This window comes from Macrobrachium rosenbergii, chromosome 42 (assembly GCF_040412425.1).
Source record: "Macrobrachium rosenbergii isolate ZJJX-2024 chromosome 42, ASM4041242v1, whole genome shotgun sequence".
In the NCBI taxonomy this organism is placed as follows: domain Eukaryota; kingdom Metazoa; phylum Arthropoda; class Malacostraca; order Decapoda; family Palaemonidae; genus Macrobrachium; species Macrobrachium rosenbergii.
In genome coordinates, this window is record NC_089782.1 from 2,103,504 (window position 1) to 2,118,937 (window position 15,434).

The 15,434-nt window shown below is 45.2% G+C and overlaps 1 protein-coding gene across 3 annotated transcripts in view; it reads left to right on the forward strand.

The window, feature by feature from the left end:
• LOC136827877 (uncharacterized) overlaps window positions 1-15,434 on the forward strand; it is an 870,075-nt gene that overhangs the window by 313,549 nt on the left and 541,092 nt on the right. For all 3 annotated transcript variants that reach the window (XM_067085339.1, XM_067085340.1, XM_067085341.1), the window contains exon 2: window positions 5,454-5,522. In XM_067085339.1, the coding sequence (XP_066941440.1) occupies window positions 5,454-5,522 (69 nt within the window). The remainder of the gene's footprint in view (window positions 1-5,453; window positions 5,523-15,434) is intronic.

Here is a 15,434-nt window from a genome sequence, read left to right on the forward strand (position 1 = left end):
ACTAAACTTACCCCAGCCAAGGGCAACGTTCTCAATGTTCTCTTTGGGAGGCTATTCCTACCCCATGCACAACGAAGGTGGCCTTGCTCACAAGTCAGACGAGCTTGGAGGGCAAACCCTTCCTCATCTCCGGGAGACAGATCCCACCTCTCTAGTCCTCCCGGAGATTCTGAGTTCTGGAAGGAGCTCCCGCCACCTTCACAGTTACTAGACTAGACCTGATTGCGCCTCTACCCTTTTCAGCGAGCAACTCCCAAAGATCCCGGATTCGCTCTTGAAGGCTGAAGCCGACACTAAGGACAGACTTAGCAGGTCCTTAAATTCTCTGACTCTGGCCGAGGCAACTTCGGTTGTCTATAGCGAGGACGCTCTATTCCAGGTCTTGACGAAATCTCTTTTAGCAGGTTTCCAACAGGACCTTCATGATTTCATCACGGCCGGATAAACTGCCAGAAGCACATCTTTTCGGCAGCTTCTATCAGACACGAGCCTAATAGGCTTATGAAGAGCTCCATCTGGGGAGCTAATCTCTTTCCCCAAGAAGAGGTAGATGCGGTCCTAGCCGAAGCGACTAGGGCCAATCAAAGTCTCCGCTCCCGTTAGGGTATTCCCTTTAAGCGGAAGCCGACGGAGTCCGCCGGACCTCATCCCAAATCTGGGAAGAGGTTTAAGAAATTTAAGCGGCTCCCAACCCAGACTGTTTTGCAGGCTGTTCCGGTTCCCGCAGCCGGTCAGCCTTCAACCTCCCATGCACAGCCTCAACCTCAGTATGTGCTGGTTCAGCCTGCCCATCACTCCCTCGCTGCTCCCTCTTATGTCTCGTCCCCGGCTTTCAATGCTTCTTATGAAAGCCAAAGGCCATTTCGAGCTATTCAGAATGCCAGGGGAAGCTGGGCTAGAGGCTATTTCAGAGGCAGAGCAGCATCTCGCTCCTCCTCCCGGGGGAGGGGAAGCAGAGGATCCAGAGGAGGCAGACCATCTCCCGCCCAGTGAGATCTCTCAGGTAGGTGGGAGGTTGTACCATTCCGGGACCAATGGAGCTTCAGCCCAGGCCCAGAGCATAGTCTCCAAAGGCCTGGGGTGGAGTTGGAGCAGAGGCCCTCCTCCCTGTCAGGTTTCATCAGTCACCATCCAAAGCCCTAAAGGACTTCGTGAAGGATCTATTACAAAAGAGGGCAATAAAGAAAGCGAGGCATTTGAAGTTTCAGGGCAGACTGTTCAGTGTTCCAAAGAAAGGTTCCAGTCAACAGAGAGTAATCCTAGACTTGTCTCGTCTAAATTCTTACATTCAATGCGACAAATTTCGCATGCTACAATCTCACAGGTTCGGACCCTACTGCCCCGTGGAGCCGTAACCACCTCTATAGATCTTTCAGACGCTTACTATCGCGTCCCGATTGCGAGAAAGTTCTCTCCTTACCTGGGGTTCAGACTGGGGAAGCAAGCATACTCGTTCAGAGTCATGCCATTCGGTCTCAACATAGCTCCCAGAATCTTCACCAAGCTGGCAGACACGGTAGTTCAGCAACTATGGTCTCAAGGGATCATGCTGGCCGCATACCTAGACGATTGGATCATTTGGGCACCCAACGCCAGCGAATGCCGGAAAGCAACAACCATAGTAATCGGTTTTCTGGAATCACTAGGCTTCCAAATAAACGGAGAAATCCCGCCTAGTACCGGAGAGTCGCTTTCAATGGTTGGGGATCCAGTGGGACCTACGTTCACACAAACTATCTCTTCCGCCGGCCAAACGGAGAGAAATAGCCAAAGCAACCAGACAGTTCCTCAAGAACAAGAAAGCTTTCCGCCGTATTCAAGAAAGAGTCTTAGGCTCTCTTCAGTTTGCTTCAATAACAGATCTGCTTCTGAAAACCAAACTGAAGGATGTAAACAGGGTATGGCGGAGTCGGGCCAACATCAGGTTCAGAGACAAGGTGTCTCTAATCCCGCCAATTCTGAAAAAGAGACTCCGGCCTTGGACAACAGTCAAGAGCTTATCAAAATCAGTACCACTCCAATTTCCCCCTCCGGCATTAGTGATTCACACCGATGCTTCTCTAAGCAGGTGGGGAGGTTACTCTCAACACAAGAAAGTTCAGGGGACATGGTCCACTATGTTCCGCCAGTTCCATATCAATGTTCTGGAAGCAATGGCAGTCTTTCTAACCTTGAAGAAGCTACGTCCAAACAATCTAATTCATATCATACTGGTCTTGGACAGCGCAGTAGTGGTGCATTGTATAAACGGGAGGTTCCAAGTCGAGCCGGATCAACCAGGTTATGATAGCAATATTCTCCTTAGCAAACAAACACCGGTGGCACCTGTCTGCTGCTCATCTGGCAGGAGTTCGGAATGTCATTGCAGATTCCCTATCCAGGACAACTCCGCTGGAGTCGGAATGGTCCTTGGACAAAACATCATTCAAATGGATTTGCAGTCAGGTACCAGGTCTGAAGTAGATCTCTTTGCAACAGAATGCAACCACAAACTTCCTTGTTATGTGGCTCCCAACCTGGACCCTCTGGCTCACTCCACAGATGCAATGTCGATAGATTGGAACAAGTGGCGGAGGATCTATCTGTTTCCTCCAGTAAACCTGTTAATGAAGGTCCTGCACAAGCTCAGGACATTCAAAGGCCAGGTGGCTCTGGTAGCTCCCAACTGGCCGAAGAGCAACTGGTTCCGCTTCTTCTAGAGCTGAAGCTTCGGTGCTTACAGATTCCCAATCCAAAACTGACGCAAAGATAGTACAAACTCAGACTGTGTCAGCTTCCTCAAGAGTACAGAATGCCCTAGCTTTATGGATTTCATGAAATTTGCAGCTCAGAAAGATGCTAATATTGACCCAGTTAACACTTTATTCCTAGAATCAGACAAAAGGGAATCTACTCTCAGACAATATGACTCAGCAGTTAAGAAATTAGCACTCTTCTTAAAAGAATCTGAAGCAACTGTAATGACCACTTAACCTAGCAATCTCAATTTTTAGGTCATTATTTGAAAAAGGTCTTGCCTCTAGCACCATTACTACAGCCAAATCAGCTTTGAAAAAGATATTTTTACATGGGTTTGATATTAATTTAACGGATTCTTATTTTTCTTCAATCCCTAGAGCATGTGCTCGTTTGAGACCAGTAACCCGCCCACACACGATTTCCTGGTTCTTAAATGACGTCCTTAAATTATCATCAGAAATTGATAATCAAGTTGTTCATTCTTAAGTTTGCTGAGGAAGACCTTAATTTTAATTAGTTTAGCTTCAGGTGCTAGAATTTCCGAGCTGTCTGCTCTGTCTAGAGAGCCGAACCATATTGATTTCTTTCCATCAGGAGAAGTTCTGCTAGCCCCTCACCTTAAGTTTCTAGCTAAGAACGAAGATCCTCGAGATAGATGGTCCCCCTGGAAGGTTGTCCCCCTTCCACAAGACCTATCATTATGTCCGGTCTTTACTTTAAAGGCTTATTTAGACAGAACCTCTCACATAACTTCGGGGCCTCTCTTTGTGAGAGAAGGTGGAGGAACTATTTCTATGAAGGCCATCAGACAACAGATTTTATATTTTATTAAACAAGCAAACCCAGACTCAGTTCCAAAGGTTCATGACATTAGGGCAGTGGCCACCTCCATTAATTATTTTCATCATATGAATTTTGAGGATCTTGAGAAATATACGGGGTGGAAATCTCCCCTGGTTTTCAAACGCCACTATATGAAATCCTTAGAAGCTCTAAAATTCACCACAGTGGCGGCAGGAAGCATTGTTCCTCCCTCTAAATAATTCTTTTTTATATCTCATTATTTCTGTCACTTTTTCTCCGACCTACCTGCCTCATTTATTCCCTTTACCATCCCCTCCAGGTCAGGCATACTTCACAGCCTGTCTCCTAACCATGTTGCATTTTGTCTTTGTCCCCTGTTATTTGCAATTAAGTACGTTTATTCATGTCTTAATGTTTTCTTGTCTTGTGGGACATAGTTCCCTCACCTTAATATATTTTATGTCCTTATATATTTTCATTTTGGATAATTAAAACCATTTGGAATGATAGTTTTATTTCTTTCCATTACAAGGTTTCTTTAGATCTTTTCAAGATGGTATTTTTGATTCTCTGTTATTTCACCGGTGACACAGGTCGATAACCCAGAAAAAGGATTTTGACAGAGGAAAAATATATTTCTGGGGGAGACCAGTCACCCGGTGTATTCTTTCCTCTCCCCTAGCTAAAAATACCATGCTTGGGTGTTGGGTGCTAACATGGAATGCAGATGGCGCTGGTTTGTTTATAGTCCGCGAGCAAAGTGGCGTTGTATCGGCACCTTGTCATTGGGAATGTCTACAGGGCGGGACCTGTGATAGTGACAAACTCACCTCTTTCATATACATAACTCCATTCTATGGAGCTCGCACTGGGGTAGTAACCCCAGCTTTGCATTTAGCTTTTCTCTGGTATGTTTAGCAATGAATTTACCTAGAAATATGTGCTGAATGGATATTTCACCGGGTGACACAGGTCTCCCCCCAGAAATAGATTTTTCCTCTGTCAAAATCCTTTTAAAGTATTCTTGGTATTGGGGTTCATGTTTTTCTTAGCTCATAGTGAAAGCTTGATTTGATTGTCAGTTCTTCAGAAATGCTTAAACCTGAGAACATTCAAATAACCAGAATATGTTTTATTGATATTTCAAGTGGAGGCTTTTATTTTATATTATAATGTGTCAGCTGGAATTGGGGAATATTTATTAGTGGAGTTCAGTGTCAGAGAGGTTACCTTTGACTAATCCTGAGAACTTTTTCTGCCACCAGCCATTCAACAAAAGCCCTTTAATGTGCTTTGCTTCTTTATATTTATATTTAACAAACATATCGGTGTCATTGGCCTTTTTTTTATTATGACAGTGTGTAATGTAATGCAATCAGTTAATCAGTCGTGCAGATTTTAAACATTTTTATAACAGTCTTAAACATATAGTAAGCTTTATTGACCTCATCCTTGGTATAACATACTAGATATAGTCCATATACATGAAGTTTACAGTTACATTGTGCATCAAAAGTAATTACTAGGCATTTTTAATTTTTGAGTTACTTTTGTATGAACATAAAAATTTGAAAACTGCCTTCAAGTGTCATGGATAACAACCATTGCTTATTGCTTGGAAAAAGTTCTTTTCCAGCCACCCCTCTGATTAACTACAGCAATATTTTATTCCTACCTGTAAGTGAAAATTTATTTGAAGGCTGTGAAGTTAGGGAAATCTCTATCTACATGATTGCCTAAAATAGGTAATTGAGCAATAGAAATTTAATTTTAATCTGCAATGGAAAACAATAAAATTATGGTTTATAGTTATGAAACATAAAAATAGGCTAATTTTACAGATTTTCACTGTTGTTATATGATCTACATTTTATCTCATGACAGCAAGTATTTTTGTTTTGTTTTTACAGAAACTGCAGTACCAACACATGTTCTTAATAATGATGGTGTGCCCAATGAGACAGAAGCAAGCATGGGAGGTAATTATTGACTTACTTTGGAATACATAATGCATATTTTATCTTTAACCTTTTAAGACCAGGACTTTTAATCCTCCAGACATTTTTTTATTATATATTGAGGAACCAAATATAATAAGGGGAAAAGAGGCTGAAGTAAGAAAGAATTAATATAAGAAACTAAACTCTTAAGTAACAAATAATTAATTCTCACTTTGGTAATGCATTTTCATTTAATGTTATTATGTATTATTGCCAAAACATAAATATAGCATAAAAACACCTTGGTAATAGGCAGAATAGTTGGCCAATAAAAATTAGTCTGGTTGAGTAAGATCATGTTTGTTCAAAGAAGATAAAAGAGAATAAGGAGCACAGAAATCTTTAGAAAAAGGACTCCCTTATAAGGGGAAACTTTAAAACTTTCAATCTTTCTCTCTATCCAATGAATTAAATTTAAAAACAATGACTCCTCATGGGAAATTAATTGCAGTAGTACTTCGAGCTAAGCCATTCATTTACTCCAAGAAGTGACTAAAGTTGAAAAATGATCTAGGTTGAATAAGACATGTAAAAAAGGACCCTGGGCACGCTATAAATCCATATAAGCAACCCCGTAATATCGCTAATACTAACTGTACAATAGCCATTTGACAGTTAAACAAGGGATTTTGACAAAGGAAAAATCTACTTCTGAGTGAGGGCCCGTGTCACCCGGTGAAATTCCATTCTTACTTGAATTTCTAGGTATAAATATTGCTAAATATACCAGAGAAAAAAGCTTACAGGAATGCTGGAGTTATTACCCCCAGATCGAGCACCTTCGATGAAGATGTCGGTATAACCAAGGGTGAGCGAAGGAATCACAACCACAGAGCCACACTCGAAAGACATCCCCATGTCAATATTCCCGAGAAGAGTGAGGGGCCGACCAGCGCCCCACGCCCCCAGCCCGCCACGCTGGCGACTCCAGCGCCATCTGAACTCATTCCAGACTAGCACCATCCCCAGGCTTGGCATGAGCCAGCAGGGGGCGAACCTGTACCTCAAAAATATTGGGAGGGTCACCGGGTGACACAGGGCCTCACTCAGAAATAGATTTTTCCTTTGTCAAAATCCCTTTCTGAGCTCGGCCCTGTGTCACCCGGTGAAATAGTATCAGAGAATCATGCCAAGACTGCAAAGCTGCAAAAAAATACAAAAGGTAATTGAAAGAGACACATGCTATGGAAAAATAGATTTAATAAGAATATCTCAACAATGAAAATCGGGCTTAACTATAAGTAAATACTGGTGGCACATTACGCCTCACATCAAAGATTACCATGAAATAACAAACTTAACCTAGGAACAAGGTAGAAATACAAACATGTAGTACAATAAGGGAAAATAAAAGGCCCTTACAAATCAATAGAATAACCAGTAATTACAAACTTAAACCTAAAGGCAATGAGATACAATTGAAAGACAAATATATAAGGTACATGAAGCAAAATAAAAACCGCTTCAGTACTCTGACTAAATCTAAACACAACATATCAAATTCCAAAACACAAGACAAGCAATAATCAGATAAACCAATATCGAGTATGAGGAGCAATGCAGCTCCAGAAAGGCAGGCAGTGAAATAAATGAGGCAGGCGGGCGGGGGAGAAAGGAAAGGGATAAGGATAATTAAGGTGGGAAGATGACACTTCCCACAGCCACTGTAGAAAATTTAAGAGCTTCGAGTGATTTTAAATAGTGGCGTTTAAACACTAGAGGTGATTTCCATCCTGTATATTTGGAAAGTTCGGCAAAATCCATATTATAAAAATAATTGGTGGAGGTAGCTACTGCTCGGATATCATGAACCTTGGAACTGAACGGGTTAGCTTGTTTAATAAAATACAGAATTTGTTGTCTTATAGCATTCAAAGAAAGAGTACCGCCTTTTTCCCTGATGAAAAGAGGACCCGACTTAAACTGTGGAGTTCTTTGTAGGTAAGACTTTAAGGTAAATACTGGACATAATGACTGGTCCTGAGGAAGAGGCACCACCTTCCAGGGGGACCACCTGTCCTGAGGGTCTTCATTCTTAGCTAAGAACGTATGATCAGGGGAAAGGAGGACTTCTCCGGATGGAAGGAAATTAACATGATCATCACCTCTAGTGAGGGCCGACAGCTCTGAAATTCTGGCACCTGAAGCTAAACTAATCAGAAACAAGGTTTTCCTTAACAGATCCAAGTATGAGCATAGAGAATTATCAATGTCAGTGGCTAATTTCAAAACATCGTTGAGGAACCAAGTAACGGAAGCAGGGCGACTTACTGGTCTCAAACGGGCACATGCTCTGGGGATGGAGGAGAAGTATGAATCTGTAAGGTCAATATTAAAACCATACAAAAATACCTTCTTTAAGGCTGATTTAGCTGTAGTAATAGTGGCCGGTAAAGGCCTTTTCAAACAATGATCAAAGAAAGTAACTGCTAAGTTGGTTGTCATAGTTTGAGCTCCAGATGCCTTTAGAAAGGACGCCAATTTTTTGACTGCTGAATCATATTGTATGAGAGTAGAATCTCTTGTCTGATTCTAAAAACAGAGTGTTGACGGGGTCAATGTTTGCTCCCTTCTTTGCAGCAAACTTTATAAAGTCCATAAAACCAGTGCATTCTGAATTTTTAAGGAAGCTGACACAGTCTTTGTTTGTACAACTTGGGTCAGTCTGGGTTTGGGTATCTGATGACACCGCAACTTGAGTTCCTGTAATAGAGGGAACCAGTTGCTCTTCGGCCAATAGGGGTCTACTAGAGCTAATTGGCCGTTGAATGACCTGAGTTTGTGTAGGACTTTTTAACAACATGTTTATCGGAGGAAACATATATCCTCTCCCAACAATTCCAATCTATGGCCATCGATCTGTGGCAAAAGCCTGGGGGTCCAGGTTGGGAGCCACGTAACAGGGAAGCTTGTGATTGCTTCTCCGTGGCTTAACAGGTCCACTTGGAGGCCCGGAACCCGGCGGCAGAATCCACTTGAAGGAGTCCCCGCCCAGAGACCACTCCGTCTCCAACGGAGTAGTCCTGGACAGGGAGTCCGCCACCACGCCCGCACTTCGCTAGGTGGGTGGCTGACAGATGCCAGCCGTGCTTGTTCGCCAAGGAGAAGATAGCTACCATCACCTGGTTTACGCGACCTGATTTGGAGCCGCCCTGTTGATGCAATGAACCACCACGGCGCTGTCCAACACAAGCCTGATGTGAATCTGGCTGGCGGGGCAAAGTTTCTTGAGTGTTAGAAACACTGCCATAGCTTCCAAGGTGTTTATATGAAACTGTTGGAACATTGTGGACCACGTTCCTTGAACTTTTGTTTTGGTGAGTACCTCCCCAACCGCTTAATGAAGCGTCCGTGGTGGATTACCAACGCCGGAGGGGGAAATTGAAGTGGAACCGACTTCGACAGGCCACTGACTGTGGACCATGGCCGGAGTCTTGTTTTCAGGATTCGGGATTGAAGAGATCCTGTCTCTGAGCCTGACATTGGCTCGTCTCCGCCATACTCTGTTTATATCTTTTAGTTTCGCTTTTCAAAAGCAGGTCCGTCACTGAGGCAAACTGAAGGGAGCCGAGAATCCTCTCTTGAGACCGGCGGATGCTGTTTTGTCCTCAGAAATTTCCTGGTAGCGGCGGCAATCTCCTTCCGCTTGGGTGGCGGGGAGGGACAACCTGTACGGGTCAGGTCCCATTGGAGGCCTAGCCACTGAAACCGGGACTCTGGAGTCAGGCGGGACTTCTCCCTGTTCAGCTGAAAACCTAACGACTCCAGAAACTTGATCACTATGGCCGTAGCCTTCCGACACTCCAAGACTGTCGGAGCCCAGATTATCCAATTGTCCAGGTAAGCTGCCAGGAGATTCCCGGGACCGTAGTTGCTGAACAACTGTTTCCGCCAGTTTTGAAAATTCTGGGGCTATATTGAGTCCGAAAGGCATGACTCTGAAGGAGTAGGCTTGTTTCCCGAGTTTGAAACCCAGGAAGGGAGAGAAGTTCGAGCAACCGGGACGTGATAGTAAGCGCCTGAAAGATCGACAGAGTTGGTGACGGCTCCACGCGAAGTAGAGTCCGTGCCTGAGCTACCGTAAGCATGCGAAACTTGTTGCATCTTATATAGCGATTTAGACGTGATAGATCTAGAATCACTCTTTGTTGGCCGGAATCTTTCTTTGGGACAGTGAACAACCTGCCTTGAAATTTGAGGTGCCTTACTTTCTTTATTGCTCTCTTGTTGAGAAGCTCTGTTACAAAGTCCTGTAGAGTTTTGGAGGGGGTTGGTAAAACCTGGTCAAAGGAGGGGGATCCTGATCCAGCTCCAACCCAGACCTTGGACACAATGCTGTGTGCCCAAGGGCTGAAGGTCCACTGGTCCTTGAACCAGTAGAGGCGACCACCTACCTGATTGGTTTCAGTGGAAGGAAGAGGCTTGCTTCCTCTACCACGGCCTGATCGTCCTCGAGAGGTGGATCCAGTCCTACCTCTGTATGGGGCGCGACCTCTGCCTCCCCTTGCACTCTATTAAGGCCGTGAAAGACCCCACGGCCCTCATAGGAGGAGTTGTACACTGGAGAAGAGACGCACGATGGTGCAGCAAGAGGTTGGGCTGGTTGAATCAGCACGTATTGGTGGGGTTGAGCCTTGAGGTGGAGGGTTGGCCTCACCGCCGAGACTGGGACAGCTTTGAACCACTGTCTGGGGATGAGGCCTCCTGTTCTCCTGAAGCGTTTCCCGACTTAGCCTGGGAACCACCAGCTTTGTGAGTTTTCCGCTTGAAGGCGGAAATACCCCATCTCGCCGCAGACTCTGATTAGCCCTAGTAGCTTCGCCCAGGACCTCGAGACTTCATCCTCTGGGAAGAGATTAGTCCCCAGATGGAGCTCTTCATGAGCTTATTAGGCTCATGGCGAATGGTGGCATCCGCAAAAATGAATTTATGCACTCCAACTTAGCTACCATGAAGTCATACAGGTCTGACTGAAAACCTGCCAGCAGGGATTTAGCCAGAACCTGAAAGTTGCTCGCTCTGCGCATGAGACAGCCACCGCCTCAGACAGACACAAGGAATTTAGAGACTGGCTCAGTCTCACCCTTGCCTCGAACTCCGCCTTCAGGAGAGCTTCTGGGAGTTTGGGAAGCTGCTCACTGAATTGTGAGGACGCACAAGAGGCATCTAGTTTACCCACCGTGAAAGTAGATGGGGCGCCCCTCCAGAACTCCTCACCCCGGGAACACCAGGGATGTGGAGTCCGCCTCCCTGAGCTGAGGCAAAGGTTTACCTTCAAAGCAGGCCTGAGCAGTTGCCAAAGCAACTTTATTCATGCAGGGAGTGGGCAATCTTGTCACCCAAGGAGAACATAGTATAGTTCCCTTGAACGGAGTGAGTTGTGTATCTGCTTGCCACTCAGTGAGAGTGCGAAGCAGAGCCGACAGCCTGGTCCCTAGGGAAGATCACCGTCTCCTTTGGGACCTTATCAGAACGCACTCCAGGCTTCCTCCATCAGCCTAACGGCCTGGATAGGGGCAAGAGGTCAGGAGGGAAGAACTCCAGCTCCTCCAGACGCCTTGTGCCCAAACCTCGATTGTCAGGGTATCCTCATGGCGAATGGCACGTAAGGCAAAACGCCATGGTTTCCAACATCAAAAGGAGGGAGGGAAGCAGTATCAGGGATCTGATAACTGGGTCCGCACCGCTGGAGCAGCCATATCAGCAATCAGATTCTCCTGACTTTGCAACCTGTCCGCAAGCTGGAAAGCTTGGAATTGACCTCCGACGAGAACCTAGCTAAGAGCATCCTGGCGAACGCCTCAGGGTCAAAGGATGGCTGGCGAGGAGGGCTGGGTCTAGCCGCCTCTTACTCGCCTCCTTTGCCCGAGGTTCCAGTTTACTCCCGGAGGCCAAAGGTGCGGGAGACCTTTGCCTTCGACGGGGAAAGGGGATGCCTTCCGGGAAGACGAGGACTTAAAGCCCTTCGCCTTCCACGACTGTCTTCAACTTGGGGACAGTAGATGGAGCACTGTCCTCAAGATGGAAGACTTGGAAAAGCCCTGAAAGGAAGAGGTTGATGAAGAAGGGGAATCAAAGGGCACCCCCCCCCCCACACTACCTCACTTACCTCACCACCTACCTGATCCTGCTCAGTATTCATGGGCTCTAAGTCCAGGTCCAGAGCGGCGACGTCTTCGAAACCTCCACGAGGGGTCCTCTCTACAAGTGGCTGGGTCACGACCGGATCTGCTCACGATGGGGCGGCCACATCAGTTGGTACGGTCGCAGCGATCTTGGCGCCGGGTAGAGAAGGTCTCTCCACTTCCCGCCGAGGACGATGGCTTCCCGACGGAACGTTCCTCCCAAACCCAGCCACCCAGGCGAGGAGGGACTCAAGAGCCTCTTTTTCGAGGACTCGTCAGCCTGAAAAAAAGGGGGTGAGTCAAAGGGAGGCTAAGAAATACGTAAATAAATTACAAAATATCGACAAACATTGCAATATGGAAGGCAGAATTAACATAAGGTGGAAAGCAAATAGCTTACCGACTCGTCCTGGGTGCACCCGCAAAGAGCAAAGCACACCTCGCAGCCCTCCAGGTGCCACACGATCAGATCATCCAGTCGGACCGCACAACCAGTGTGGGTCCGACACACCACATGCCCATAGGGTTGCTGAAGAGTGGCGGAACACCTGGACTCTCACAGCGAACAGTCTGTAAGTGAAAATAGTAAATGAGCTTACCTTTCTAAGAAACTTAATCTAAGCAGGCAAGGGTATTTTCAGTAAACCACCGAGTACTCCGCGAATGAAAACCTCGTCAGAGACGGGCCTACTAAAAAGTAACTTAAATTAAAGGTAAGCTGGGTATAACCCTGCCGACTGCCGGAGTAAACCGGCGGAACGAGGGGGCCGAATCGACGGGACCTTCACCGCGAGGAATGCTGGGAACAGAACGGCGAAACCAGGGGTGAAATCACCGGACTCTATGACCATCATAAATAATAATAATAATAAATAAATTTCCGCCAACGCGGGATGAACCGCTGGGAAATTCAAACTAATAAACATCTATTACGGGTAAAACCGGGTCATAAATAAACACACACTAGTCCTCAGGCGGGATGAGCCGGGAAACAAACACAATAAGATGGTAACATAATTGGTTAACAAGACAATATAAATCTACGTTCCCCGGAGTCCGGAACCACCCACACCGGAGATCTCAGGACCTTATCGAAGAGAGCCAAAGAAGGGTGAGGCTGCCAAACACCACGATCCACCGGGCAGATGTAAGCGCCAGTCAACCCAACTAAAGTATCTCGAACGCCGGAGCTAACAAAGAACAAGGTCGAGAAGAAAACCCTGAGATGTTCGAGAACCTGCTCGATCGAAGGAGAGCGGGTGAACGCAAACATTGAGCCAAGCTACGAAGTCACCTGGAACCAGCTCTGGGAGGGAGCGAATCCCTCAACCAGAAAGATTCACTACATGGGGTGAGAGTCGGACACCGACATCACCCACAAGAGAAGATGATGAGAAGCTGGACCCAAAACAGGGTGGGGGTGGAAGTGGACAGGGAAGGTAGTAGGCCAGAGCAGAGGCTAACAGGAGACTGGGGAGAAACTCACCTGCCAACTGCATGGTACCTAAAATCATGGCCTACACCTAGGGGAAGAATGACCAAGACCTCTGTATTCTCACCTAAAAACATAGACGTAGCCTCATAAAAAAAGGGAGGGGAAGAGAAGGGAAAGGAAGGGGAAAAGGGAACAACAGGGAGAGAATTTCCGAGTCGAAGACCCACCAGAGCCGAACGTAAGGGAGGAATAACGCTTGTGGAGGAGAAATACCCACAGAAGAGCTCAACCCCTTCGTAAAGAAGAGGGAGGAGAATGGGGACTCACTCCACACCCAAACAACGGACAGGAAGGCACGACAACAGAAATCCCTCAACCTGCTGACCCAAACCTCTCGCTTAACCTAACTCAAGGGAAGGGAGGGGGAGGTCAAGGAATAATAAAAGCCTAACGTACACTAGGCTGTGACAAAATAACCAAATAAATCACCAAGTGCGTGTGAAATAAACAAAATAAATTAAAAATAAAAATATAAAAATATAACTTGTGTTTGGTGCGTAGCTAGCCAACCGAAGGAAGCGACAGGATGAGCCTGACGCCCCCACGGAATAGACAACGCAGAGGTAGCATGATGTCGAGCATCAGCCAAAAATAATGAATATAAATATAATCATTAACTAAAATGTCCAGAGGAAACATCCCAGAGAAAACTAAGTGGGAACAAACGGAACCCGATGCGGGAACCTTAAGGAACGGATCAAAACATTATCGTTAAAATGAAACCAACAATCCCACTTAGAAAACCACCAGGATGAGACCTATGGGGAAGCAAAGGCATGAGCCGACCAGGAAAAACCCAAACAGAACAAGCCGAGTGGGTAAACTCGGACAACATGGCTGGCTGGGGACGCCAGAAGCGCCATAACAAAGCCACGAATAATAACAATTACGGGCTAAGACAGCCAACAAACTATAAGACAAATTAAAAAAAAAAAGATGGTACTTAACTTGGACATGGTGAAGCTGCTCGACGCCATGGCAAAAATACAAAATAAGCCGAAAAAACACAGGCTAACCAAACACCGAGCGCAAAAATCAAGTGCTAGAAATGGAATGAGTTCAGATGGCGCTGGAGTCGCCGCGCATGGCTGGGGAGCGTGGGCGCTGGTACGGCCCTCACTCTTCTCGGGATATTGACATGGGGATGTCATCGAGTGTGGCTCTGTGGTTGTGATTCCTTGGCTCACCCTTGGTTATACCGACATCTTCATCGAAGGTGCTCGATCTGGGGTAGTAACCCAGCATTCCTGTGTTTTTTTCTCTGGTATATTTAGCAATATTTATACCTAGAAATTCAAGTAAGAATGGAATTTCACCAGGTGACACGGGGCTGAGCTCAGAAATTTTGTTGTTTCTTTAATACATTAGATTTATGAATATGTATTAAGTATATATTAAAAAAAAAGAGAATTACATGTATGTAGCACAGTTTACTGCACAGTACTACTGTATGCCTACCAGATGGGTGACATCAGTGTGCTGGATAGGCTTAAGTGAAGAAAGAATAGCCAGATTTCATGCAAGTAAGACAATAACTTTAATATTTTTAAAGCTTTGAAATATTACAATATATATCTCATTACTGTACTGTATATTATTTTAAATATTTTAATGTGCTTTTATGTGAGTTGGCACTTTGTTTTAGTGATTCCTGTTTTTCATGGTGTTTTAACATTTTTTGCTGACTGACATAAACAGATATGTCTATTTTTATTTTTCTCTTTGATTTGTAAAAACCTGCCATAACATCGAAAATGTTGCATGTCGAAATGGCCTAACTGTAGGTATTACTGTACTATATTAATTTTATCATTATTAATACACTGTATTGGGAGGAAACCCAACAAAGATAGTTCAGTATCATTTGATTTTCTCTCTCTGTCTCTCTCTCTCATAAAGTAAATTTTTAAAATGAAACTTACCTCTCCATTATATAGTTTTACCTTTTTTGCCAGGTAAGGTATGACAAATAGCAAAATTTAAAGGTTCTCCCCGTTGCCTGTAAGTACTGGCCTATATCCATATACTTCCCCCACCCTCCACCAGGGAACCATACTATGGTTACTCCTTGTATCATGTAATGCCTTGACTGGTGCCAGCACACTCCCTCCTTGAGTTGTCAGCGTACCTTCATAGATATATGGCTTAAAAGCCTCCAAACTGCTTGAGGTTACATTTCCACTGGTTGCTAAACACTATGCTTGTCTAGTCTCAGTATTCCCCATACTGCACTTCGTAGTTTGTCTTTCACATGGTTACCTTTAACCACTT